This window comes from Diceros bicornis, chromosome 24 (assembly GCF_020826845.1).
Source record: "Diceros bicornis minor isolate mBicDic1 chromosome 24, mDicBic1.mat.cur, whole genome shotgun sequence".
In the NCBI taxonomy this organism is placed as follows: domain Eukaryota; kingdom Metazoa; phylum Chordata; class Mammalia; order Perissodactyla; family Rhinocerotidae; genus Diceros; species Diceros bicornis.
The window spans coordinates 7,469,190-7,496,371 of NC_080763.1; the positions used below are offsets into that span (position 1 = coordinate 7,469,190).

Here is a 27,182-nt window from a genome sequence, read left to right on the forward strand (position 1 = left end):
TCGAGCCTGCAGATGACTCGAGCCCTAGCTGCCATCTGACTTCAACTACGTGAAAGACTTCAAAAGAGACCAGTGGCACAACCATCCAGCAACCCACAGAAAAGTGGGAGGATAAATGGCTATTATTTGAGCCCCTAAGTTTTGAGGCAGTTAGTTAGGCAGTGTAATTAACAATATATGTCACACCCATTAATTGTAAGACTCCAAATGGAAAGAAAGTGAATTGGTTTCCTCAGAATAATTCGTATACTAACTTGAAGAATTTTTACAGGAAAGCAAGCTTCCCATGCACTCAGTATTTAGGTTAGTGACTCGCATTCTTATTCTCGATCAAAAAACTCATCAAAAGGTGGGATTCTCTCTGTCCTGGTCCTCACCAGTGCTCGTGGTTTCTTCTCAATTTTCCCCAACTCATCAGAGTCAGAGCCGGAACTGTCCCAGGGAAGCTGTCCCCGGACCTCTTGTTCACGGAGCCATGTTTCCATTTTGCCAATTTTCCGGGGACAATAGTCATTCCTTGCCTCATGTTTCAAAAATTCTGCATTCTGTGATTTTCCTACAAAAAAGTAAAAGTTCATTTAATTTATTTTTTTTCCCTGACAATGATGTATTTGTTTACGTGCATAGGTTTTTATGAACACAGAATAATCTGCTTGGTGTTCTTTCAAGAAAAAAAAGATATATGTATATATAAAGGATTCCAATTGGTGACTTTGTAAGCATTAAAAATGTTTTTATTGTTATGTAAAAAAATTTTTAATCTTCTGAAAGTCACAAGAATAGTACAATACACACCTATATACCCCAACTCATCAACAACATGTTGTCACAATATTGCTTTATATGTATATGTATATATATGTGTGTGTGTATAACTTTTCAGCTGAATGTTTGAGAATTAGCTGCAGAGTCACTTTCCCCCAAAATACATCACCATGAATCTCCTAAGAACAGGGCAATTTTCCTCTATAATCGCAATTTGAACATTGCACTTAAGATATTTAATGTTGATACAGTACCATTTTCAAACATATGGTCCATATTCAAACATCCTTGGTTGTCCCAATAATGCCCTTTATAGCTACTTTTTGTTTGCCTGTTTGTGTTTTTTTTTTAGATCCAGGATCCAATCTAGGCTCATGCACTGCATTTTATTTTCTCGTCTCTTAGTCTCCTTTAATTCAACACTCCCCTATCCTTTCTTCTTTCTTCTCTTCTCCTTTCCTCCTTCCCTTCCTTCCTCCCTGCCCCCCCACCCTCCCTCCTCCTCTTCCTTCTTTCTCTCTCCCTCTCACTCTCTCTTTTGCTCCCTCCTTTCCTCTTCCTCTTCCCCCTTCTCCTCCACCTTCATTATCTTCTTTTTTCCTAACACTGACATTTTAAAGAATTCAGGTCAACTGTTCTGCAGAATGACCCTAAATCTTGGCTTGTCTGATAGTTTCCTTGTGCTAAAATTAAGATTAAACATTTTTGGCAAGAATATTGCACAGGCGATGTTGCCTAGTGCTCTTTACTGAATGTCTACTGTGTGCTTGGTGCATGATGTATAGACTTTTTCTATCCTCCACATCAGCTCTGACTTCATGTCAGAATCACCACAGAGCCTTTTAGAAACACAGATGCCTGGGCCACACCCCAGACCTATAGAACTAGGGAGCTCAAAGTGTCAGGCATTTTATTTTACTTTCTATTTTTTTTAGAAGAGATTTAATTTTTTGTGTGTGGATTTTGTGTCTGTCTGTCTTTACTTTAGCTTTTAATTTAAGCAGTCCCCACTGCCTTTTAGAACGTACTTCAGACCAACAGGGGCTTTATTCAAGGAAGGCCAGCTTTTAAGAAAACAAAATCTTAACAACCACTTCTGAGCTAGGGAAATCATCCTGAGTCACAGCCTAGAGTTCCCCTCAGCCTGGCTGAACCAGTCATAACTTTCTGGATGTCATCTTAATGATATTGTTTATCAAATCTTATGGCAGATTTTATTTAAGCACTTGCTATCTGAAGTTGCTTACTGCTGTGAAAGAAAATCAAGCATTTCAATGTGAGGATTCACGCCTTGTGATTCATTAGTTTCCTTTCTGCCTCAGTGAGGGGCTGCCCTATTTTACCTTGAATATTATTGTAATTATTATCATGGTCTACTTACACAGCACTGACAGAAAACTATAGTTGATTTATGTCTGCAGCCCTAATCTCACTCCTGAGCTACAGTATGCTTTTTTGTACAACTGGTCACCTCCGCTTTGATGTCTCCTGGCAATATGTCAGACTCACCCTCTCTTTCTCTCGCAAGCCTGCCTCTTCTCCCAGTTACTCTAGTCCAGCAAGTGGTCCTACCTTGGCACCGTCATCTGCCTTGTTCTTCAAAACAACCCAAGAATTGTCCTGGCCTTCTCGCTCTCTCCATGAACCCACATCTAATCCATCACCAAGTTATGCCGATTCTGTCTCCTAAATATCTTGTATCTGGCTCCATCTCTTCATCCCCATTGTGGCCCGACTCTCCTGCTCCAAATGCATCTCTCACTTGCACTACCGCTATGTCCTTGTAACCTGGCTCCCCACATCCTCTTGCGTTCCTCTCCCATCCATTCTCCACAGTGTAGACAGAGTGATGTTTAACATATAAACTTGATTATGTTGCTCCTCTGCCCTTTCAACGGCTTCCCGCTGATCTTAACATAGAGTTCAAAATCCGTATTTGACATGATTACAAGACCCCGTGTGCTCTGGGACCTGCTTGTGCCTCTAGAGCCACCTCCTATCACTCTCCGTTTGAATCTCTTTTCCACCAGTGTCTGGAATCCATCAGGCTCCTTCCCACTCGAGGGCTTTTGTACATGCTATTGTCAGTCACAGTTTTGAACATTCCAGCACTCTGGTCCTCACACTCACATGCACTCCTGCCCCCCTAGTCCAGCGACTTCATGTCTCAGCTTAAACATCCCTTCCTCATGAAACCTTCCAAGTCCTTAGGTTATTAGGTCTCTCAGTTATACTCTCATTGGATTCCTGTTCATTGTCTGTACTATTGCAAAAGCTCCAAGGCCAGAAACCACATCTACCCAGCTCAGTATCTGTTGAATGAGTAAAGGAATAAATGAATGAACAAGTGGGCCATCGGAGAATGTAGGGAGGTGGGAAGTATTGGTAACTGGGACCTGGGAAAGGCTTCATTCACTGGGGTCAGGGGGTGTCAATCATTTCTGCTCTACAAATGAGCCTAGAACTACTAGAGGCATCTCTCAGACTGGGAACAGGAATTTCCTGCCGGCCAGAGGCAGGAACTTTGAAACAGGAAGAGAATGTTTGTAATATTAACAATAGCTTAAGTCCCACAACACTCTTGGTGTTAAGATAATTCAGGTCTGAAGGTAGTGTGTGAGGCAAAATTCACATGTTCAGTTTTAGCCTTGAAAATCCTTAACTCACTTATAAAGAATACAAAGTTTTGTGTATAAAGCATTAACGTTTGAGAACTAAGCTGACCGTCTTGTTACTTGTTACGTTTTTATAAATCTGTTTGATTCTCTGTGGTTGCTAGACTAAAGAAAAAAATAGAAATAAAAACACAACCTTTAAAAACCTAGATGGGTTTTGGGTGAGCAGAGTAAAGTGTACCCTACTTCAAAATTAATTTGGGGAGAGGGAAAAGCAACAGAGGCCAGTGGGAAACTGGGAGTGATTTTAGGTGGTACAAGGATCATGCAAAGCACTAAAAATGTTTGATGTTCATGTATTTTATAACATGTGTTTTAGAAAAATGTATTGCCACTATATCAAACTCATAATTTCCTGATTATTTCATAGACAAGGCTAAGTTTTAAAACCAAAACAAGACACCTTAAAGAAAAATACTAAGTAAATAATGGTACAGGTGGCCAGATAAGACCAGAATCGTGAAGATGACATTCAAATGATGTATTTAGGGTGACTCTTTCCCTGAAGCCTATAGCTATTTTCACACTAGGACCCCAGTTCCATCTTCCTTCAGTTTTGTCCGTATTCTCATGCGCTTAGATGGCACTTTTCGTATGTGCCTTTATACATATTAGAATAATTTTTACATAAATCCTACACAGTAGACAATGCTTTATTCCCATTTTACAGATGTGGAAACTGAGGTTCCCAGAGGTTAAATAACTGGAATTTAGCTATAATCTCTCTCTCTGTAGAATAAAGCTATATAGACAAATATACAGCTAATATTTATTGGGAGACTACTATGAACCAGGCACTGTTTTAGGAACAAGCAGAGGTCCCTGCTCCCATGGAGCTTACCTTTAGTAAATGTACTGTTGGGGCTCAAATGAGAACTTTGATTCCCAGTCCAGCACTTTTTCTACCCACTATACTCATATCATGGCTTCTGGAAAGGGCAGGAGCCACATAAACATGATAAAATTCACAGACTTGTACACCCAAAAGAGTTGTGTTCACTTTGTGTAAGTTGTGTATCATTATATGTTATATGTAAATTATTATATAAATATATGTAAACTATATGTAAAGCGAGGGTGAGTTCATTTGAAAGAGGCAGCAGAAAACAAAGACGACTTTATCTCACAAGAGAGAGAGAAAAAACTCTCGTCCCACCTTCCAAAACAGGAAACAAGAATGGGCAAATATAGCATTAAATAAGAGGAGATGGGTACAGAGGAACCTTAATTACCAGAACCTGACCGGCAGAACGCCCACGTAAGTCTACGATCTTGGCCACGCTCCACTTTCAGGAGAAAGCAAGATGAACTGCTTTTAGAAGAGAGAGGAAGAAATCGAAGATGCTCCCTGGGAAAAAGCAGAAAGGAATCATTGCTTGAGCGTGTGCCTAGTGTAGTGGTGAAGTCTGCAGGCTCTGTGGAGGGCAGCCTTCCCTTGAAAGGTAGGGATGAGAAGTCACGACTTCTACATTTGCAGACTTTTCCAATGTTGTCCTGGACAGAGCTCTGAGTCCCTGGTCCTGATGAGGCCGTACGAGGGCCTGAGAAGGAGTGCACACTTTGGAGTCAGCAAGACCTGGCCTTGAATCCTGGCTCTGTCACATGGGGGCTGATAGTACTCCTACCCTACAGGTTGCGTGAGGACTACATGCGATAATGCCTCTTAGGGTGGACCACAGTGCCTGGCTTATAGTGAGCACTCGATAAGCTATAGCTGGAACAAAATGAAGCAGCTTCTCCATGTGCCACAGTCTCTCCTGAGTCCCCCAGATCTGGGCTGTCTTTCAAAGACTTCACCAGTGTTCGTTTTTCTGGGCCTGCCTTCAAGCGATGACTCAAAGTGTCTTACCTTTAGCTGACACACATTCTTGGTTGTTTCGCCAACATTTTTTAAATTGTGAAAGTTGCTTATCTATGTGACTATAGAGCATATTTCATTCTGGGACTTGGGAGTATGGGTTAAATAGACGCCCCAAGCAGATTTTCAATTATTCAGCCTTTTCTTATTTAATTAATTTATTGATTAAGCATGTTGTTCCTCTGAGCAGGGGCAGTGTCTCTTTCAGCTGGCGATTTTGCATTTTAGAAGCTCAAGACCTCCAGAGCCACAGCCAGCGTTTCCGTGGACCCCTCAGTGGTCAGTCTTACTGATGTGGGGATTCGGCCCACGGCACAGCAGTCTGGGTGTGTCAACAATATTGTACATTTGCAACTGCGAGTTTGCTCTGGGGAAATACAGATGGGGAAAACAATGGGACACTAAATGGTGAGGCAACGTAGCACAGAGGTTATGAACATGGATGTCTGTTGGAAATCACAGAGCAATCTGAGGCCGCTGAGCAATCTGGCCTGGCTGGAGTGTGGGGGCTCGGCACAAGAGTGGTAGGAGATGAAGCCAGGCAGGTAGGCAGTGGCTAGGCCCTGAAGGCTTGGAGCACCAGGTTAAGGAGTTTAGACTTTGTCCTCAGGCTGATGGAGACTCACTGAAGGATTTTTTTTAGCAGGAGACGGATATGGTCAGATTTACTTTTTATAAGATCACTCTGCTATTGGTGCAGTGCTTCTAGAACTTTATTGTGCATGAGAATCACCTTGGGATCTTGAGAAAATGCAGATCCTGATTGAGTAGGTCTGGAGCAGGGCCTGAAATTCTGCATGTCTAATAAACTCCCCGGCAGTGCAGATGCTGCTGGTCTTTGGACAATACTTTGATTACCAAGTAGAGCAGTGGTTCTTAAACTTTAGAGGCATCAGAATCACCTGGTGGTGGTGGTGGGGGGGTGGATGTTAAACCCAGGTAGCTGGGCCCCGCCCCTACAGTCTCTGATTCAGTCACTCTGGCTGGAGCCCCAACTATTCCCAGGTGATGCTGGTGCTGGTGGTCTGGGGACCACACTGAGAACCACCTAGGTGGAGGATAAGACCTAGGGGAGGAGTGCAGTCAGGAGGCTGCAGCAATAGCCCTGGTGTGACACAATGACTAAGGGTGGCATTGGGAATGGAAGAGAGAGGGGACGTTTCAATGCTGGGTGACATCAACAGGACTTTGTGACTGACCTGCTGCAAGGAGAGGGAGCAGAGGGCTGGAAAGGCCCAGGTCTCTGGCCTGAGTGGCTCAGAGCATGGAGGCCTCACTCACTGAGACAGTGGATACAGCAGGAGCAAGCTTGGGGTGGGCAGTGATGCTGGATTCAGTTTTAGACATTCCAAAGGAGCCAAGGAGGACTGCAGGGGAAAGGGTGGGGTGGGGGAGAGTGGCTGCATGTGGCACCAAACTGGCTGATACCAATTCCTCCTGTGCTTCATTCTCTTGAACCACGGGATAAAGCTGTTTGCCTTTTCTGCTCCTAGGGATGCAGCAAGAATTGCACTAATGCTTATAAAGCACAGTGCACCTCTAAAAAGAGACATCTTATTATAATGCTTAAGTTTCTGTCTTTTCCACCTGGCCATCCAAAATTACATGACAACGTGATCACTGCATTCCAGGAAGTATAGTATCAGCAGGAACCCAAGGGTATTTGCTGTGCCTTCAACCCCCTACACCTCTTCACTGGAGAGGTTATTTGATGAAGTTTTAAAAACATTTGAAATATTTTATTTTGCTAAAAAAATTACATAACTCACGTGGACTTCTGTTCAAGGTTTCATCAGGCAACAATGTTAGCAGGTCACCGTCATCATTTATTGGGATGCTTTGAAGGATTTTCTCAGCTTTATGGTCCCTCAGTTTTTGTTTATTAATTCTTGCCTCCCTGTGAAGACTTTTCTTCAGCTCCACTTGGGCCTGAAAATGATCAACTATAAACAGTTAATGTTCTCCCCCTGAGCTACTTCCACCAGAATAGGTCTACAGATGAGCCACTTTGCAAGTTGTGTGCTTATCTGCACACATCAGTGGTCCCCTAACCAGAACCTTGTTTTGTTTTTCCTATTAGAAGGTATAGAAACTTTCTTTATGCACAGGCTTGTTAGGAGAAAGGGTATGCCCACAGTATCCAAAAGGTATTGCTTGATTAAGATGAAGGCCTTTGTAAAAACATTTCCCTGTAAGCCAGCTGATCTATTTGGAATTGCAGAAGACAGTGACTTCAGGCTTATTTGCTGGAGTGAGGAATTTGGAATATGATAGTTACAAGAGACCTTACTGTAAAGGGGTTGTTACAAGAGATCTTTCTTGTAAGATAATTCTATGGCATGAGTTATGGAGAGACGCCGAGGTATCAAAATAAAGACCAACTCACCCCCCTCCCTTTTGCTAAACCAAGAAAAATTACCTAACCCCATTTTCCTGCTGGAGCCAGAATGTCAGAGGAGCAATTTGTTTAAAAGTAAGCGAGACAGTTGAGACACAGATACACCCTTGAGAGGACTGAAAACAGAAAAGACTCAGCAGGGTTGGTAGCAGAAGGGATCTCGCTGATTCTTCCCAACTCCAGTAGTTGAAGCTTTGGCTCCAATGACTAAATTTAAAATGCTAAGTAAAGACTTGAGATGAATGCTTAACTATATTCATGTGCCAGGGCAGTGATTATGTGGGGTAAATTTGGTAAATATGACACTCTCCTTCTCTCTTCTCATATTTACCTCTTGTTTTCTACGGTTCATTTCCAGCATTTGCATCTTATGTAAATATTGTCTTTTCCCAGAAGTGTACATTGGAGTTTGCATCTTCTTTTCCAGTTCCTGCTTTGAAAGACGACACACTTATTAGTATGGGGTAATTTGTTACTGACTCTGTAATCCACAACTTGAAATCCTTTTTGGAAGAGAGTGAGATCTTAATCAATCATCAATCATAATCCATAGAGATCTCATGGATTGTGAGGTCAAAGATGCAGCTCCCTAACGAGTCCTTTGTGTGGCTATCAGGGAAGGAAGTGGCGCTTTGCTGGGTATATCATGGAGTTTTTAAGGTTCCTGTAGAGTTTTGCAAACCTCGAATGGAAATACCTCTCCACCACTCATTTTGACAAGATATCACTTCCCCTGTCAACAGGTACTTATTACTATCTCCCCGGAAATGTGTTCTGGTTGATGAGACCTGCCTCTCTCTCCTGCCTCTTCTGCCATAGACTAATTGTTTGCCTGTGAAATTAGAGGGGAGCCACCGAATGGTTAAATGGAAACTATTTCGATAAGATGTACCCCCATATACCAATATAAGCCCTGGGATGCTGCAGCTGAGGAGGGATTTGAAGTCAATTATCTGTAACTTTGCTGATCTCCTCCTGCTGCCTCGTAAACTGCAGTGGGGCAGTACGGACAGTTATTGATGGCGATCAGGGGTGGATTCATCCTCATTCGTAACTTGCTGTGGCCGGGGAAAGGAAGGCATGTGGCAGCTAAATGTGTTCAGTGACATCTTTTATGTTTCCTGTGGACAGTGACTGTGCTGGCTGATGTGAACCTCTGGGGGTCGGGGGGTGGGCATCTCCACAGGTGTGGTCAGTGTCAAAATCACAGCCTTGAGGATTTAAAAGTACCTGGACATCTGTTACCGAATCAGCCAGCCACACAGCAGCATCTAGCTGGCTCCAAAATGAATCAGGAGTGGGAAGTGCTGACAGTCTACCAGCTCACAGTTTTCATGTCTACGTGAAGGGAGTTTTCTTAGCAGAGTGTGACAAGTTTATAAAAGGAAAACACTCTACAGAAGACCCTTTCCAGGATTGCTTTTTGGTGAGGTTGTGGTAAATAAGTCAGGAACAACTCGTAGATATGACTTCCACTGGAAACTGAGAATGAGAGGAAGTTTTAAACTGAGGGGAAGAGTGAAAGGGGAGAGTTATGCTGGATTTTTCACAAATTTGAACACTTTTAGAATCACCAATTTCCAAATAAAAATTTTCTCTCTCATTTACATCTCCCTGTTTTCACAGGAAACAGAGAAGGGCCCAGAGTTTATCTGAGAGGCAAGAGTAATTGCTAGTTGGAGGCAGGCCCAGGAGAGAATGGATAGCTTTGGAAAGTTCTAACTCTGAATGACTTAATAGTTTGCTTTGTCTTTGAAGTCCTCTGTGCAGGGAGCACAGCAAAAGGATAGCCCACCCCGTTGCCCACCCCCTCCTGTTATTGCCGTAGTTCACCTTTGCTTTGCGAGCTGTCCAGGCTTCTTTCTGGCTCAGGAGCCTCTCAGAAGCAATTACTTGTGGCAGGTCAACAGGTTCAAGCTTCTAGAAGTCCAACATTTAGAGCATTCAGCATTCCTCATGCCATGAGATGATGAAACATAAAAGCCAGACATTAAACTATCTTAACACTTTGAAAAAGCAGCACTTACTCCTGAGAGCACACAGGGAAGGTGATTTGAACAGGATTACAGTCATGTCTGTGCAAAAGGCTTTTCAACCTATCTGGGTTCTTGATTGTTCTATTGTACTGTTGCCAGTGACTTATTGATCTAAATATTGGTCAGAGAGTTAGAAGACTAAGAATACTTTTCTGTCTGCACTGAGGGGCCATGTCTAAAGTTACCAAACAACAGGGGTCGTAGAATATTAGAGATGAAAGAGGCACCAGGAAGTTACTTTATTTTATTCATCCCTTAACCACCCAGATGAACTCTTCTGATCCTTAGGGAAGTGATCTATTTGTAAGATCTCCAGAGAAGCTCCCTCAGCCTCTGCAGTAGTAATCACTGGTGTCCATGAGGCACATTTAAAATGGAAATGCAATGTGCTAACAAATCTTAGACACAGCTCTTTCTAGTAGGGGGTTGGCTTTATGGAAGAGGTCATGTTGGAGTTTCAAGGGGTCACTAAGACTGGGCACAATTGATGAGCCAGTGGATCTGCCTTCAGCAGTTTAGGAAGGATTTGAACTTCCTAAAGAGGCTACTTGCCTCAGATGACTCCAGAGCAGCTCTGGAAGCTGGAGCACTGGGAAGTGATTGAGCAGCCCTGGGAGACAAATGCTGGTCTCTTCACACTGACATGCAGTCAGGGACCTTGAGGGTCTTCAAATTCATTTGTTCACTCGGTGAATACTTACTGAATGACTACTACATGCCAGGCATGGGGGTGCAATGGTCAACAAAAAGGAGCATGGTCTCTATGGAGCTTAAAACCAAAGTGGGGAGGCATAGAGTGATGTCAGCATCATGACAGAGTGAGTTGTTCCCTTTGTTCCTCCCCTCTAAGTTACAACCAGTCAGACATCCATTGACCAACAAAGGACTTCCTGCACAGCACACCAGAAGGCCTGAGCGATCCATGCATCTGTACACCTGAGAGTGGGTGGACTGCAGCTCTTGGAGGCGGTGGAACCCTAGGAGCAGCCCCCTCCCGCTCCCCCAGTGGTGGTGATCCAAAATGTGAATCCTCACACAGTGCGCACGCCGGTGACCACAGTCTGTAGGGGCAAACATGGCTCTCTCGGCTTAGCCCCTGTCCCTCCCAGCAGTGGTGAGTGGGACACATGTCCTGAGGATTCAGGACACAGAGTGGAGCTGGTGACCCAGCCATTTCCCCCTCCCCCAGTAGCAGCGCTGGTCTTTCCAGCAGTGGGGACAGCATCCAAAACCTGAATTTCCCTGACGGGGCGGGGTGCCCTAACCTGAGGTTTCAAAGTACACTGGCACATGCCAGCACCAGTGGCCAGAGGCTGCATGAGCAGCAACGACATTCACTCTCAGCTTAGCCCCTGGCCCTCCCACAGTGGTGGCAGGTGGTGCACACATCCTGAGGATTCAAGACACAGAGTGGTGCTGGTAAATCAGCCTCCTCCTTCTCCACTGGTAGTGGCATTGTTCTTGCCAGCACTGGGGACAGCATCTCAAATGCAGATTTACTCTGCAGGAGCAGGGTGCACTGACCTGAGTTCTCAAAAAGCAAACTGGCATGCACCAGTGACCAGAGGCTGCAGGACCAGCAACAACTCTTACAGCTTAGCCCCCGCCCCTTCTCCAGCAGTGGCAGGTGGCAACTGTGACCTAAAGCTTCGGGAACCACAGCAGAACCCATGACCCAGCCCTCAGTGGTGGCACCCCCAACACCAGCTCTACCAGCAGTGGAGGCTGCATACAAGAACCCAGGCCCCTGGCAGCCACAGTGACACTTGTGAACCCAGCATCCCTGGCAGCGGTGCTGCCAGCAGCCCCAGATAACTCAGAGGTGGCAATGCAGGTGGTTCATTGGTCACCAGCACTCGAGCCCATGGAAAGCCCGTGGGAGAACACAAGACCCAGGCAACCCCGGAAGCAGCAGAAGTGCTCATAGCCTGGTGACCCAGTGGCAACACCTGAGATTGCAGTGACATCCTAAGCAGCAAGGCACCAGCAACCTCAGAGGCAAAAGCAGCACAAGGAGGGCACTGATGATGCTTTTAGCAGAGGCTGTAGATGGTGGATATTGCAGGCTGTCAAATACAACCAGAAGCAGCTCAGAACCATACTCAAATAAGAAAGGTGGTTACTACCACAAATGTGCTGGGAGAGGATCAATTCATCAAGTGCCCTGAAGAACTACAGTAACACTGCAGAACACAAAGAGAATGACAACTCTCCAGAAACCAAACTTGAAGTCACAGAACATTACAATCTACCTGACAGAGAATTCAAAATAGCTGTCATGAAGAAACTCAACGAGTTACAAGAAAACTCAGAAAGACAGTTCAGTGAGCTCAGGAATAAAATTAATGAACAGAAGGAGTATATTACCAAAGAGATTGAAACTCTAAAAAAAACCCCAAATAGAAACACTGGAGATGAAGAAAATAATTAATGAGATGAAAAATAAAATAGAAAGCATTAAAAATAGAGCAGATCATATAGAAGAGGGCATTAGTGAACTCAAAGATAGAAATCTAGAAATAATTCAGGTGGAGAAGGAGAGAGAACTAAGATTTCAAAAAAATGAATAAATTTTAAGAGAACTATCCGACTCAATTAGGAAAACTAACATAAGGGTAATAGGTATTTCAGAAGGAGAAGAGAGGGGAAAAGGAGCATAGGTCTTATTCAAAGAAATAATAGCTGAGAACTTCCCAAATCTGGGGAAGGAACTGGACATACACGAACATGAAGCTAATAGAACTCCTAATTACTTCAATGCAAAAAAACCTTCTTCAAGACTTATAATATTAAAACTATCAAAAGTCAATGACAAAGAAAGAATATTAAGGGCAGCCAGAGAGAGTAAAATAACCTACAAAAGAACACCCATCAGGCTTTCAGCGGATTTCTCAGCAGAAACCCTACAGGCTAAAGAGAGTAGAATGATATATTCAAAATACTGAAAAACAAAAACTGTCAGTAAAGAATACTCTATCCAGTGAAATTATCCTTCAGATATGATGGAGAAATAAAGGCTTTCCCAGACAGACAAAAACTGAGAGAGTTCATCACCACTAGACCTGCCTTATAAGAAATGTTGAAAGGAGCCCTTCTACCTGAAACAAAAAGGCAAAGGTTTACAAGCCTGTGAGCAAGGAGATAAATATACAGACAGAATCAGAAAATTGCAGCTCTATATCAGAATAGGTTAGTAAACACTTAATTACAACATAAAAGATAAAGAGAAAGAAGGCATCAAATATACCTATAACCACTTCAATTTGGTCACAAACTCACAACACAAAAAAGAATAACTTATGACAACAAAAACATAGAAGAGGAAGATGAAAAGGACAGAACCTGCGTAGGCAAATGAAGATAAGATGCTATCAGCAGAAAAAAGACTGTCTTGGCTATGAGACCTTTTATACAAACCTCATGGTAACCACAAAACAAAAAATCAGAGCAGAGTCACAAATCATAAATAAAGATAAATATGAGAGAAACATCACAGAAAACCACCAAACTGAAATGGCAGTCAGAAATACAAGGAAAAAGAAACAAAGGAAATATAGAACAACCAGAAAACAAAAGATAAAATGGCAGTATTAAGCCCTCATATATCAATAATCACTCTTAATGTAAGTGGATTGAATTCTTCAATCAAAAGACGCAGAGTGTCTGGATAGATTAAAAAACAAGACCCAACAATACGCTGCCTCCAGGAAATACATCTCAGCTCTAAAGACAAATGGGCTTAGAGTGAAGGGATGGAAGTTGATACTCTAAGCAAATGGCAATCAAAAGAAAGCAGGTGTAGCCATACTTATATTAGACAAGACAGGCTTCAAGACAAGAAAGATAAGAGACAAAGATGGACATTGTATAATGATAAAAGGGACATTCTACCAAGAAGACATAATACTTATTAATATATATGCATCTGACACAGGTGCACCAAAGTATATAAAGCAACTATTAACACATCTAAAGGAGAAATTGACAGCAATGCAATAACAGTAGGGGACTTTTAACACCCCACTTACATCAATGGATAGACCATCCAGACAGAAAGTCAACAAGGAAACAGTGGCCTTAAATGAAACACTAGACCAGATGGACTTAATAGATATATATAGAACATTCCGTACAAAAACAGAATACATATTCTCCTCAAGTGCACATGGAACATTCTCAAAGGTAGACCATATGTTGGGAAACAAAGCAAGCCTCCATAAATTTAAGACTGAAATTATATCAAGCATCTTATGCAACCATAGTGGTATGAAACTAGAAATCAACTACAAGAAAAAAGCTAGAAAAGTCACAAATATGTGGAGACTAAACAACGTGCTACTGAACAACTATTGGATCAATGAAGAAATCAAAGGAGAAATCAAAAAGTACCTGGAGACAAATGAAAATGAAAACACAACACACCAAAACTTGTGGGATGCAGCAAAAGTGGTACTAAGAGGGAAGTATATAGCAATAGAGGCCTACCTCAAAAAACAAGAAAAATCTCAAACAATCTTACACTATACCTAAAAGAATTAGAAAAAGAAAAACAAACAAAGCCTGAAATCAGTAGAAGGAAGGAAATGATAAAAATCAGAGCAGAAATAAACAAAATAGAGACTAAAAGAACAATAGAAAGGATCAAGGAAACTAAAAGCTAATTCTTTGAGAAGATAAACAAAATTGATAAGTCCTTAGCCAGAATCACTAAGAAAAAAGAGAAGACTCAAATAAATAAAATCAGAAATGGAAGAGGAGAAATTACAATGGACACCAGAGAAATACAAAGGATTATAAGAGAATACTATGAAAAACCATATACCAATAAATTGGATAACCTAGAAGAAATGGATAAATTCTTGGACTCATACAACCTCCCAAAACTGAATCAAGAAGAAAGAGATGATCTGAATAGACCAATCAGAAGTAAAGAGATTGAAACAGTAATCAAATACCTCCCCAAAAACAAAAGTCCAGGACCAGATCGCCTCTCTGGTGGATTATACCAAACATTCAAAGAAGGTTTAATACCTATCCTTCTCAAACTCTTCCAAAAAATTGAGGAGGATGGGATACTTCCTAACTCATTTTACAAGGCCAACATTACTCTGATACCAAAACCAGACAAGGACAACACAAAAAAGGAAAATTACAGGCCATTATCACTGATGAATGTAGATGTAAAAAATCCTCAACAAAATATTAGCAAATTGAATACAACAATACATTAAAAGGATTCATACACCACAATCATGTGGGGTTTATTCCAGGGATGCAGGGATGGTTCAACATCCACAAATCAATCAATGTGATACATCACATTAACAAAATTAAGAATAAAAATCACATGATCATCTCAATAGATGCAGAGAAAGCATTTGACAAGATCTAACATCCATTTATGATAAAAACTCTCAATAAAATGGGTATAGAAGGAAAATACCTCAACATAATAAAAGCCACATGTAAGAAACCCAGAGCTAACGTCATATTCAATGGGGAAAAACTGAAAGCCATCCCTCTGAGAACAGGAACAAGACAAGGAAGCCCACTCTCACCACTCCTATTCAACATAGTACTGGAAGTTTTAGCCAGAGCAATTAAGCAAGCAAAACAAATAAAAGGGATCCAAATTGGATAGGAAGAAGTAAAACTGTCACTGTTTGCAGATGACATGATTCTACATATAGAAAACCCTAAAGAATCCACCAAAAAGCTATTAGAAATAATTAATGAATACAGTAAAGTTTCAGGGTACAAAATTAACATACAAAAATCAGTTGCATTTCTATACGCTAATAATGAACTAGCAGAAAGAGAAATCAAGAATACAATCCATTTACAATTGCAACAAGAAGAATAAAATATCTAGGAATAAATTTAATCAAGGAGGTTAAAGACCTATACACTGAAAACTATAAGACTTTATTGAAAGAAATTGAAGAAGACATAAAGAAATGGAGATATTCTGTGCTCATGGATTGAAAGAATAAACATAATTAAAAAGCCCATATTACCTAATGCAATCTACAGACTCAATGCAATCCCAATCAGAATATCAATGACATTCTTCATGGAAATAGAGCAAAGAATCCTAAAATTTATATGGAACAACAAAAGACTCCAAATAGCCCAAGCAATCCTGAGAAAAAACAACAATGTTGGAGGTATTATACTCCCTGAATTCAAAATATACTTCAAAGCTATAGTAATCAAAACAGCATGGTACTGGCAGAAAAACAGACACACAGATCAGTGGAACAGAATTGAGAGCCCAGAAATAAAACCACACATCTATGGACACCTAATCGTCAACAAAGGAGCCAAGAACATACAATGGAGAAAGGAAAGTCTCTTCAATAAATGATGTTGGAAAAACTGGACAGCCACGTACAAAAGAATGAAAGTAGATAATTATCTTACACCATACACAAAAATTAACTCAAAATGGATTAAAGACTTGAATGTAAGACCTGGAACCGTAAAACTTCTAGAAGAAAACATAGGCAGTAGGTTCTTTGACATTGGTCTTAGCAGTATCTTTTTGAATACCATGTCTACTCAGGCAAGGGAACCAAATGAAAAAATAAACTACATCAGACTAAAAAGCTTCTGCACAGCAAAGGAAACCATGAACAAAACAAAAAGACAACTCACCAACTGGGAGAAAATATTTGCAAATCATATATCTGACGAGGTGTTAATTTCCAAAATATATAAAGATCTCATATAACTCAACAACAACAAAATGAGCAAACCAATCAAAAAATGGGCAAAGAATATGAACAGACATTTTTTCAAAGAAGATATACAGATGGCCAACAGACACATGAAAAGATGTTCAACATCACTAATTATTAGGGAAATGCAAATCAAAACTACAATGAGATATCACCTCATGCCTGTCAGAATGGCTATAATTAACAAGATAAGAAATAACAAGTGTTGGAGAGGATGTGGAGAAAAGGGAACCCTCATACACTGCTGGTGGGAGTGCAAACTGGTGGAGCCACTATGAAAAACAGTATAGAGATTTCTCAAAAAATTAAAAATAGAAATACCATATGATCCAGCTATCCCACTACTAGATATTTATCCAAAGAACATAAAATCGATAATTCAAAAAAATATATGCACCCCCATGTTCATTGCAGCATTATTCCCAATAGCCAAGATGTGGAAGCAACTCACGCACCCATCAACTGATGAATGGATAAAGAAGATGTGATTTATATATACAATGGAATACTACTCAGCCATAAAAAAAGAGGAAATCATGCCATTTTTCAACAACATGGATGGACCTTGAGGGTACTATGCTAAACAAAGTAAGTCAGACAGAGAAAGACAAATACCATATGATTTCACACAAATGTGGAAGATAAACCAACCAACAAACACATAGAAAGGGGGAATAGATGGTGGTTACCAGAGGGGAAGGGAGTGGGGGGAAGGCAAAGGGGTAAAGGGGCACATATGTTTGGTGATGGATGGAAACTAGACTATTGGTGGTGAACATGATGCAGTCTACACAGAAACTGAAATGTAATAATGTACACCTGAAATGTACACAATGTTATAAGCCAAGATGACCTCAATAAAATAATTTTTAAAAAATGTATGGGGGGGTACAAATAACTTTTGTTTGTGTGATTATTTCATTAATAATTACAAACTGTGATCAGTGATTTGAAGAAAAAGTCTACAGGGCAGGACTATGACAATCTGTAACTGGAAGAGTCCACCTTGGAAATGGGGGGGCCGGTATGAATTGGCTCCATAAATTCATATGTTGAAGTCTTAACCCCCAGTACCTCAGACTGTGACCTTATTTGGAAATAAAGTCCTTGCAGATATAATTAGTTAAGATGAGGTCATACTGGAGTAGGGTGGACTCTTAACCTAATATGTCTGGTGTCCTCATAAAAAAGGGAAATTTGGACAGAGACGTGCACGCAGGGAGAACACCACGTGGAGATGAAGGCTGAGATTGGGGTGATGCTTCTACAAACCAAAGAATGCCAAACACTGCCAGCAAACCACCAGAAGCTACCAGAGAGGCATGGAATGGATTCTCTCTCACAGACTTCGGAAGGAACTAACCCGGCCAACACCTTGATCTTGGACTTCTAACTTCCAGAACTGTGAAATAATGCACTTCTATTGTGTTAAGCCCCACAGTGTGTTGTACTTTGTTACAGCAGCCCTAGAAAACCAATACAAGGGGGAGAGGAGTAAGGAGGCATCCAAGAAAGTTTCCTTAGGAAGTAATTTTTCAGCAGAAGTTGGGAGTTTGGGAAATTTTAGGGGACTTAGGTATCCCGGTGGAGGGAACAACATGAGCAATAGCCCTGAGGTGGGAGACACCATGATCTGTTGAAGGGACTGCAAGAAGTCGGCTGACTGCAGTTCAGAGTGAGAGGAAGAATGGCTCACAGGAGGCTGGGGAGGCAGACAGGGCCAGCTAATGCAGGGCCTGATGGGGCGTTCTTTTCTTTTTTTTTTTTGTGAGGAAGATCAGCCCTGAGCTAACATCCATGCTAATCCTCCTCTTTTTGCTGAGGAAGACCAGCTCTGAGCTAACATCTATTGCCAATCCTCCTCTTTTTTTCCCCCAAAGCCCCAGTAGATAGTTGCATGTCATAGTTGCACATCCTTCTAGTTGCTGTATGTGGAACGCCGCCTCAGCATGGCCTGACAAGTGGTGCGTCGGTGCGTGCCCGGGATCCAAACCCAGGCCGCCAGCAGTGGAGCGTGTGCACTTAACCGCTAAGCCACGGGGCTGGCCCTGATGGGACATTCTAAAGACACTGGTCTTCTTAAGAGCAATGGGCAGCTGACATGTGTCAAGCAAAGTAGTGACATGATTACATTTGCTTGTAAAAAATGATCACTGTAGCTGCATTGTGGAAACTAGAGTAGAGAAGAGCAATTATGGATGTGGGGAGAGCAGTTAGGAGGATAAAGATGATGGGCTTGGGGCTCACAGAGGGACAATGATGGGCTCCACAAATGTTTAAAACTGACCAAACAAGATTTGTTATGGTTGGTGAGAGAGAGCGAAGTGTCCAAATGACCTCCAAACACAAGGGATGAATAGTGTTTTCATTCACAGAGATGGGGAATCCTAGAGGAGGACCAGGTTTGGGTGCGATGTAGCAGGGCAAATTTGGTTCAGAGCAGGTTGAGTTTGAGAGGGCTTTGAGACACAGCAGTGAAGCTGTTGAGTAGATAATTAGTTTACAGGCATGGAGCTCAGAGGACAGGTCTGTGCTGGAGAGGCGAGTTTGGGAATCATCCTGGGGTTGAGAATAATTGAAACCATAGTCATGAGTGAGGTCAAGAGTAAGAACAGAGCCAGAGACTGAAGACTTGAGGAGCTCCAACACGGAGAGCCTGGTGGCCAGGGATGAGCTCGCCAAGGAGACTGAGAAGTGATAGCTCGGGAAGTAGGGGGAAAACCAGGAGGACGCCATGCTGTAGCAAACAGTGTGAGCACCACTGCCACCTTAGTCTGACCCTAAAGGTAAGTGCTAATTTATTTTAAAATTATTTCTCATTTTAGTCTGGTTTGTTGCTTTATCAAGGGGTAGACCTGGAATCTAGCTTGGTTTTCAAGGTGACCATAGTGAGAAGAGAAAGGGAGAGACCACAGAAAATGGATGCTGAGCATCCAGCACTCATAGCGGGGGCCTGACCTGTGCCTCCTGCTACTTCCCTGAGGAAGGACTTCCTGGTCCCTGGGCCTGGGCCTGAGCTGTTCTAGGGAGAGCAGCCAGCAGTCCTTTCTGCTAGAGCAGCCCAAAGCTCACCTGGCAAGAAAAGAAGGGCACAGGATATTGAGACAGGGAGGAGAGACAAAGGGAAAGAGCTCATCTTTATGTTAGATCTGTGCGAGGTAATTTGCATTTGTGGTGGGAACTGGTTCTCTGTTCCTTTCTCACCTCAGAGAAAAAAGTGGACTTTTTTTTTTTTTTTAACATAATTACTTAGCAAGGAGGTAATGAGAGGTGATCAATACTGGTCAGAGAGAGGTGTGTCTGGCTCTCTTCACTACAGAACATAAAGATGCAGGGCACGGGAGACAGCAGCTGATCAAGTCAGAACCCTGAGGGGAATGGAGTAGAAAAGGAAGGAAAACGGGGACCAGGAGAGAGGGGATATCCAGGCACCTATGGGAGGAAGAAGCAGGAATGACTGAAGGGGATCTCGGGGTGGGGGCTGTGGAGAGAACAAGGAAGAGTTTGTGCCATCCCCTGGACTTGGTTCAGGATTGGGTTCATGGATCAGGCCCATATGCCTTTGCAGCCATCTCTGTCCATCATGCCCAGGGTCAAAATATGTCAGCTCATCCCATCTTTGCATGAACCCTGTGGATAATTATGACAGTTCCCCATTTCAGAGAGGTTAAGAACTTGTCCAAGGTTGCATAGCTAGAAAGTGGCAACCCCGGGGTTCAAACTCAGGTCTGTCCAGTTCCAAATCCCATGCTCTTTCCTCCACTACTTGTTCCTAACCCTGGTTTATCATCAGAATCTCCTGGAATTAAAAAAAAAAATTCCTGGGCTATTCATTGGGGATTGAGATTCCACAGGTCTGGGATATGTCCTGGGAATGAATATATATATCTTTAATATATAAAATATATATAGATATATTTTTAGAGAAGATTTAGGTTCACAGCAAAATTGAGCAGAAGTAATAGAGAGTTCCCATATACTCCCTGTCCCCACACGTGCACAACTTCCTCCACTATCAACATCCCTCACCAGAGTGGGACATTTGTCATAACTGATAAACCTACATGCACATGTCATTATCATCCAAGGTCCATGGCTCACATTAGGGTTCACTCTTGGTGTTGTACATTCTTTGGGTTTGGACAAATGTATAATGTCATATATCCACCAATATATTATCATACAGAATAGTTTCACTGCCCTAAAAATTCTTTGTGCTCCACCTATTCATCCCTCCCTCCCCCTAACACCTGGCAATCACTGATCTTTTTACTGTCTCCACAGTTTTGTCTTTTCTGGAATGTTAATATACTTGGAAACATACAGTACGTAGCATTTTCAGATTGGCTTCTTCCACTTGATAATATACATTTAAGTTTCCTCTGTTTCTTCATGGAGTGATATTTCATTTCTTTTTAGCGCTGAATATTTCATGACATGAATGTACCACAGTTTATCCATTCCCTCACTGAAGGACATCTTGATTGCTTCCACGTTTTGGAATTTATGAATAATGCTGCCATAAACATCCATGTGCAGGTTTTTGTGTGGACTTAAGTTTTCAATTCATGGGGTAAATACCAAGGAGCACGATTGCTGGATCATATGGTAAGACTACGTTTAGATTTGTAAGAAACTGCGAAACTGACTTCCAAAGTGGCTGTACCATTTTGCATTTCCACCAGCAATGAATGCGAGTTCCTGTTGCTCCACACCCTTGCTAGCGTTTGGTGTTGTCAGTGTTCTGGATTTTGGCCCTTCTAATAGGTGTATAGTGATATCTCATTGGTGTTTTAATTTGCATTTCCCTAATGACATATGATGTTGAACATACTTTCATATGCTTACTTGCCATCTGTATATCTTCTGTTCTTGTCTTCTCATTCTCTTGACATTGTCTTTCACAGAACAAGATTTTTTAACTTTAATGAAGTCCAGCTTATCAATTGTTTCTTTGGAATATATATTTTTTCAAAACTCTCCAGGGGATTCTGATGATTTCCTAGGGTGGGGTCCACTGGCTGCCATACTGCGTCAAGTGAATAAAGGCACTACATCAGAGCAGACCACAGAGGATTTGTTTGTGGAGCGTTATTGAAAAATTGAGCCTGAAGAAGCCAGCTATTTAAATATTTTCGAAGCTATTTAAAATAATCTATCCACAAGTTCTTAGGGCTATGTTTTTCTTTGAACTTTCAAAGAAATCCATAGTTCTGATAAAGGTTAAGTAGTAGGTGTCTTTAAGAACTCTCTCCAGGCAATGACTTTCTTCCTGGCCATTGAAAAGAACCTAAGAAACACACTATTCCTCCAGAAAGGACACTAGATGGCAGCAACTTACATTGCAAATAGGATCCCTCCACTAAATCATTTGTACTTGGCGTGAGAAGCACTGCAGAAAAAATTGTTGGAAAATCAGCTTCTCTAAACAAACCAGCTAGATGAAATTGCCTCAGAATTCTGGGTTCATATCAGTGTTCCTTTTCCTCACCTGGGAAGCAAGATGCCTCACTTCATCATCTTCAGAGAGAATATGGTGGAAGGAATTACTGGAAAATTGGTAGAATGACACCCTCTTTCGTCTCATGTTATAAAAATGTATTATTTTTTTGAAGGTTTCTGGGTTATTTGGCTTCTCAAACAAAACAAATGGTCAGGGTAATCAATCGAAGTGTCAGGAGAAGATGCAGGAATGGAGATGAAATCAGGTGTAAGCCACTGAGCTTGGTGACACACTAACCTGAGATGGTTGCTTCTGTTTACTAGCAGGAAAGAAAGATGGGCAGGAGCAACTCAAAGAAACTGTAAAATTTGTTTGGTAACATGACTTAAGAATATGTCCTTTAAGGTTCTGGGAAGAAGGTAAAGGTGTCCAGGACAGCCTTGGAGTAAGAAATCATAAGGCCAAGGAGGAATTTCTGGTCAAGGCGTTGCAGTGAATTCACATTTAAATACCATTCTTTGCTCCAAACATCTAGCAATGAAAAATAAAACATAAAACCAAAAAGATACAATATAAACATCTCCAGGGACCAGAAAACAGAACAGAAATGCATACTTTGGGAAGGTGATCCAAAAATGCATTCAGGGCTCCTGATGGTTGTGAGTTATTTCTTTAGGTTAAAGGGAACCTAAAAATGCTCCATATAAGATGGGAAACTAGAGCCAAGATCACAGCTTGAAATCAGGGCCTGAGTTGTTCCCCACCTCTCTACCCGGTATAAAACAGCTGCATCAAAATGTAAGCTGGAAGATTTGTTTTACAAGCATCATCAAAATGTTGCCTGTGAAGAAGCTAAGACATTTTATAATTTTATAAATTATATATATAAATATAGATAAATTTTATAAATTATATAATTTTATAAATTTTATAACAATAAATTTGAAAGCTTAGATAAATAGATAATTTTCTGGAAAAATATAAATTAGCAATATTGAATCAGGAAAAAATAAGATACCCGAGTCAACTAAAAAATTAAGTTAGGAAAACTTCTCACTCTTCCAAAGTCCAGGTGGCCAAAGATGGTTTCACAGGCCTGTTTTATCAAACTTTTAAGGAACAGATAACAACAACAATTATATCAAATGTTTTAGAGAATAGAAAAGAGAGAAAGGTAATCAACTCATTTTACAAAACTAGTACAACCTTGAGAGCAAAACTGGAAAAAGACAGTATAGGAAAATTATAGAACAACTTTACTTACAAAAATAGATAAAAAAGCCTAAGCTTATAAAATTCAGCGATGTATTTATATATGTATCTCATGACCAAGTAGAATTTATGCCAAGAATGTAAGTATAGTTCAATATCATAAAATCTATTAGTGTAATACATAGTGATTAAAAAGAAAATCCATAAGATTATTTTAATAGATGGAGAAGAAAATCAATAAAATTTAACACTCAGCCCTAAGAAAAACTCTTAGTACACTAGGAATAAAGGGAATGTCAATAATTTAATAAACAGCATTGTGCCAGATATCTTCCATTTATTTTTTCCAGATCCACTTGCCAGATTTCTCTACCCTATTCTCTGCCTGTAAGGACTAACCGGTTTCTCCTGCCTTCTGGCTTTCCGGTGGGCTCAGCCACTGAGGAGCCCCAGCAGGAGATCTGAGAGAGGAAAGGGAAAGAGGTCAGGATGTTTCTTCCTCTGTCCCTCCCTGCAAGGTCATATTGTGTTGGCTGTGTCCGCCGCTCCTCTCAAAGCAGCTTCCTCTACCTAACTCTCTCCTCCAGGCTCCAGAAATCTCTCACTCTCCTAGTCCCTTCGCCTAGAGGTGGTTACCCCTCAGCTGCCACTAGTGGTTATTGCAATATCCTCTCTGGTTCCCCTAACCCAAACCTCTGTAAATAGTTACTTGCAAAGAAAACTTCCTTGAATTATCCTGTTTTGAGTGTGCCATCTGTTTCCTTTTGGGACTCTAACTAGCTTCTATCAAAATCCTATTGTAAATGTACTTGGTTTTCAAACCAGTCCTATTTACGTCATGGATAAGACAAGGATGCCCATTATCAGCTTGTATTCAACATTGCAAGGGAAGTTCTAGCCAATGCAAAAGTTAAAAAAACAAGTACAAGGGATAAGAATTGGGAAGAAAGAGAAAAAATTTATTCTTATTTATAGACGATATTGTCTACATAGAAAATCTAGAAGAATCTATAGACAATTAGAATTAACAAGATATTTTAATAAAGTTGTGGAACACAAAATTCAACATACAAAAATCAATAGCTTTTTTATTCACAAATAATAATCATTTAGGAAATTAAATGGGAAAAGAGACCTCGTTCATAATAGGAGGAAAAAACTCTGTAATGTCTTTTGATGGTCAGTGTCAACTTGGCTAGGCTACAGACTCCAATTATTCAAACACTAATCTAGGTGTCACTGTGAGATTAATTCAGATAATCTGGCTGGGCCTGATTCAATCTGTCGAAAGGCCTCAAGAGCAGACCTGAGGCTTCCCTGAAGAAGAGGCAATTCTACTTGTGGATGCAGCTTCACCCCTGCCCGAGAGTGCCAGCCTGCCCTTCCTGACGGCCTGCCCTATGGATTTCAGATGTGCCTTGCCAGCCTCTATAATCATGTAAACCAATTCCTTGCAAGGTCTCTTAATATATGTTATCTCCTACTGGTTCTGTTTTTCTGATTGAACCCTGACTGATATACATACCTAGAAACAAACCTAAAAAAAATCACACAAAACCCCTGTGGAGAAATTATGAAACACTATTGAAAGATATAAAAGAAAATCTAAGTAAAAGGAGATTTATGCCATGTTTGTGGTTTAGAAGACTCAATATTGTAAACATGATTAGTTTTCCCCAAATTAATCTATTAATGCATTAAATCAGAATACTAACAAGGGTTTTCATGGACGTGACGAGAAGATCCAAACTTCAAATAGAAGAGCAAAGGACCATAAATTGCAAAGACAATTCTGGAGAAGAAGGATAATGTGAGGAGACTTGCCATATTAGATACTAAGACTTAGCTTAAAGGTACATAATTAAGACAGTCTGGAATCCCTGTGGAGATACGCAAATAGACCAGTGTGACAGAAGAGACAGCCCAGAAACAGATTCATGAAGCACTGGAAATTGTATATATAACAGAAGTAACATTTTAATTCAATGGCCAAAGAATAGATGATTCCATAAAGAGTGCTGGTACAAAAGATGAATCAAATGGAAAAAAAGGAAAATTAGATTCCAACTTTGCACCTGCACACAAATGAATTTCAGATGGATTAAGACATAAATGTGAAAAGTTAAATATTATAAATTTTGAAAAGAAATAAAGAAGAATACCTTCATGACCTTGGGGAAGATAAACATTTCTGAGACAAAATACAAGAAAAACAAAACAAAGATTAAGATTGAGAAATTTGACAACACTAAAAGTGGAAATCTTTGTACACACACACAAGCAAAATGAAAAGGCAAACCATAGACGGAGAGAAGATATTTGTAACATATATAACTAACAAAGGACTGATCTAAGATATGTAAAGAACTCTCACAGACGACAAAGAAAAAGATAATAGAAAACAGGCAAAGAATTAGAAAAGGCAAGGAAAGGGAATAAGTTTGTAACAATTTGTCTAATACTCAAATGACATAATGAAACCATCCAGGTCAGAACCACCCTCCTTATCTCTCACCAACAGTCTTTATGCTCATCTTTCTCTCCTCTCCATTCGTTCATTCAACATTTATTCAACACATACTTATTGATCACCTATTATGTGCCAGGGACTGTTCTAGACACCTGGATACATTAGTGAAGACAACAGACAAAATCCCTACCTCTGTGAAGATTATATTCTAGTATTGGCCGGGAGGCAGTGAAGAAAATACACAATGGACCTAATAGATAAGTAAATTGCTTAGTGTTAGATGGAAATAAATGATCTAGGGAAAAGAAAAGATAGTGAACGTTCAGGGGAATCAGGAGTGCTAGGGTGAGGGTTGCAACTGTCAATAGGTTATCATGATAAGCCTTATAGGGAAGGTGAGATTTAAGCAAATCTTTGGAGCTGAGGAAGTCTCCAAGGAGATCATCTGAGGACACATGATATGGGGCAGGAGGAGACCTATCACCACCTTAGGTTGGACCTGAGATGGTTGGATGAGAAAGTGAGTCAGGCCAGAGGGACAGCGATGATCAACTCTTTGACATGGGACAGGCATGTTTGATTAGAACTCCGAGGCAGAGGCTCTCAGATCTTAGCATCTCCAAGCTGGAGAACCTTAGTTCATGACCTGCTCTTTACTTGAGGAGTGGAAGTTCAGGAAGTGGAGAGTGCCAAATATGCAACTCAAATTATTAGGATACAATTAGATTTGGCTTAATAATTAAAAATACTTTTAGAATTTTCTTTGGCAGACATTAGGCTATTAATTAGCATGTCATGGGAACCCAGCATTTATTATTCTCTCTAAAACCCATTTGTGGTAGAAAATGTGCTGAGCCTCATTTGTGAAGATAATTATAGTCGATATCTTTGGGAGTGTCTGCCAAATTCCCAGTGATTTCCCTCTTCTCTAGGAGCTGCCTCCAGAATCTGTGGGGGTGGGGGGACTCCTCTCCCCACATTTCTACTGCATGAGCGTATCCTCTGGTCATAGCTCATTTGACCAGAACGGAAATCACAAGCAAAACTGAGCCAATAACATCTTTTCTCTCAGGAATTTGGAATTGGAGCCAAGAGGGCCAGGCCAGTGTGTCCATTTGACTGGAACTATAAGATGCAAATTCAGGGTGGCCATATTTCACCAAGTGGTCTTGAGGAGCAGAGACTAAGTCAATCTGCAGGGAGAGAGTAAAGCAAATGCATGGAGAAGAGCTTAGGTGAGACACAGGGAGTTCTTCTGCCTTTCAGGTTCCAAGGCACAGCTCCTCCCTGAAGTCCAGGTGCCTCCCAACTCTTGGGTTCAATAAAACACTCCTGTGCCCTTATAACTCATCACATAGTTGCTTTGGCTAGTCAACTGGACTTCCAATACAGTGATGCTATAGGTCTGCAATAGCAAGGAGTGCATTTGATTTTTTTTCCTACCGAGGATAATGGGTCTTATTGTCATTCAATCATCTGTTCATTCATTCATCATTCATTCATTCACAACTTTTGTGGGGTACTTAATATGTACTGAAGATATAAGACTGAACAAGACATAGTCTTTGCACTCAGATAATTCATT

General features: G+C 41.0%; 1 protein-coding gene across 2 annotated transcripts in view; it reads right to left on the minus strand.

The window, feature by feature from the left end:
- Positions 1-320: 320 nt before the first annotated feature.
- Positions 321-27,182, minus strand: part of CCDC198 (coiled-coil domain containing 198) — a 31,215-nt gene continuing 4,353 nt past the window's right edge. Inside the window, exons 3-6 of one of the 2 annotated variants that reach the window (XM_058567926.1) lie at positions 9,530-9,616; positions 8,028-8,126; positions 7,068-7,227; positions 321-556 (exon numbers count right to left, since the gene is read on the minus strand). In XM_058567926.1, coding sequence (XP_058423909.1) covers positions 321-556; positions 7,068-7,227; positions 8,028-8,126; positions 9,530-9,616 — 582 coding nt within the window. Of the gene's footprint in view, positions 557-7,067; positions 7,228-8,027; positions 8,130-9,529; positions 9,617-27,182 lie in introns of both variants that reach the window. The other variant, XM_058567925.1, reaches the window with a different exon arrangement.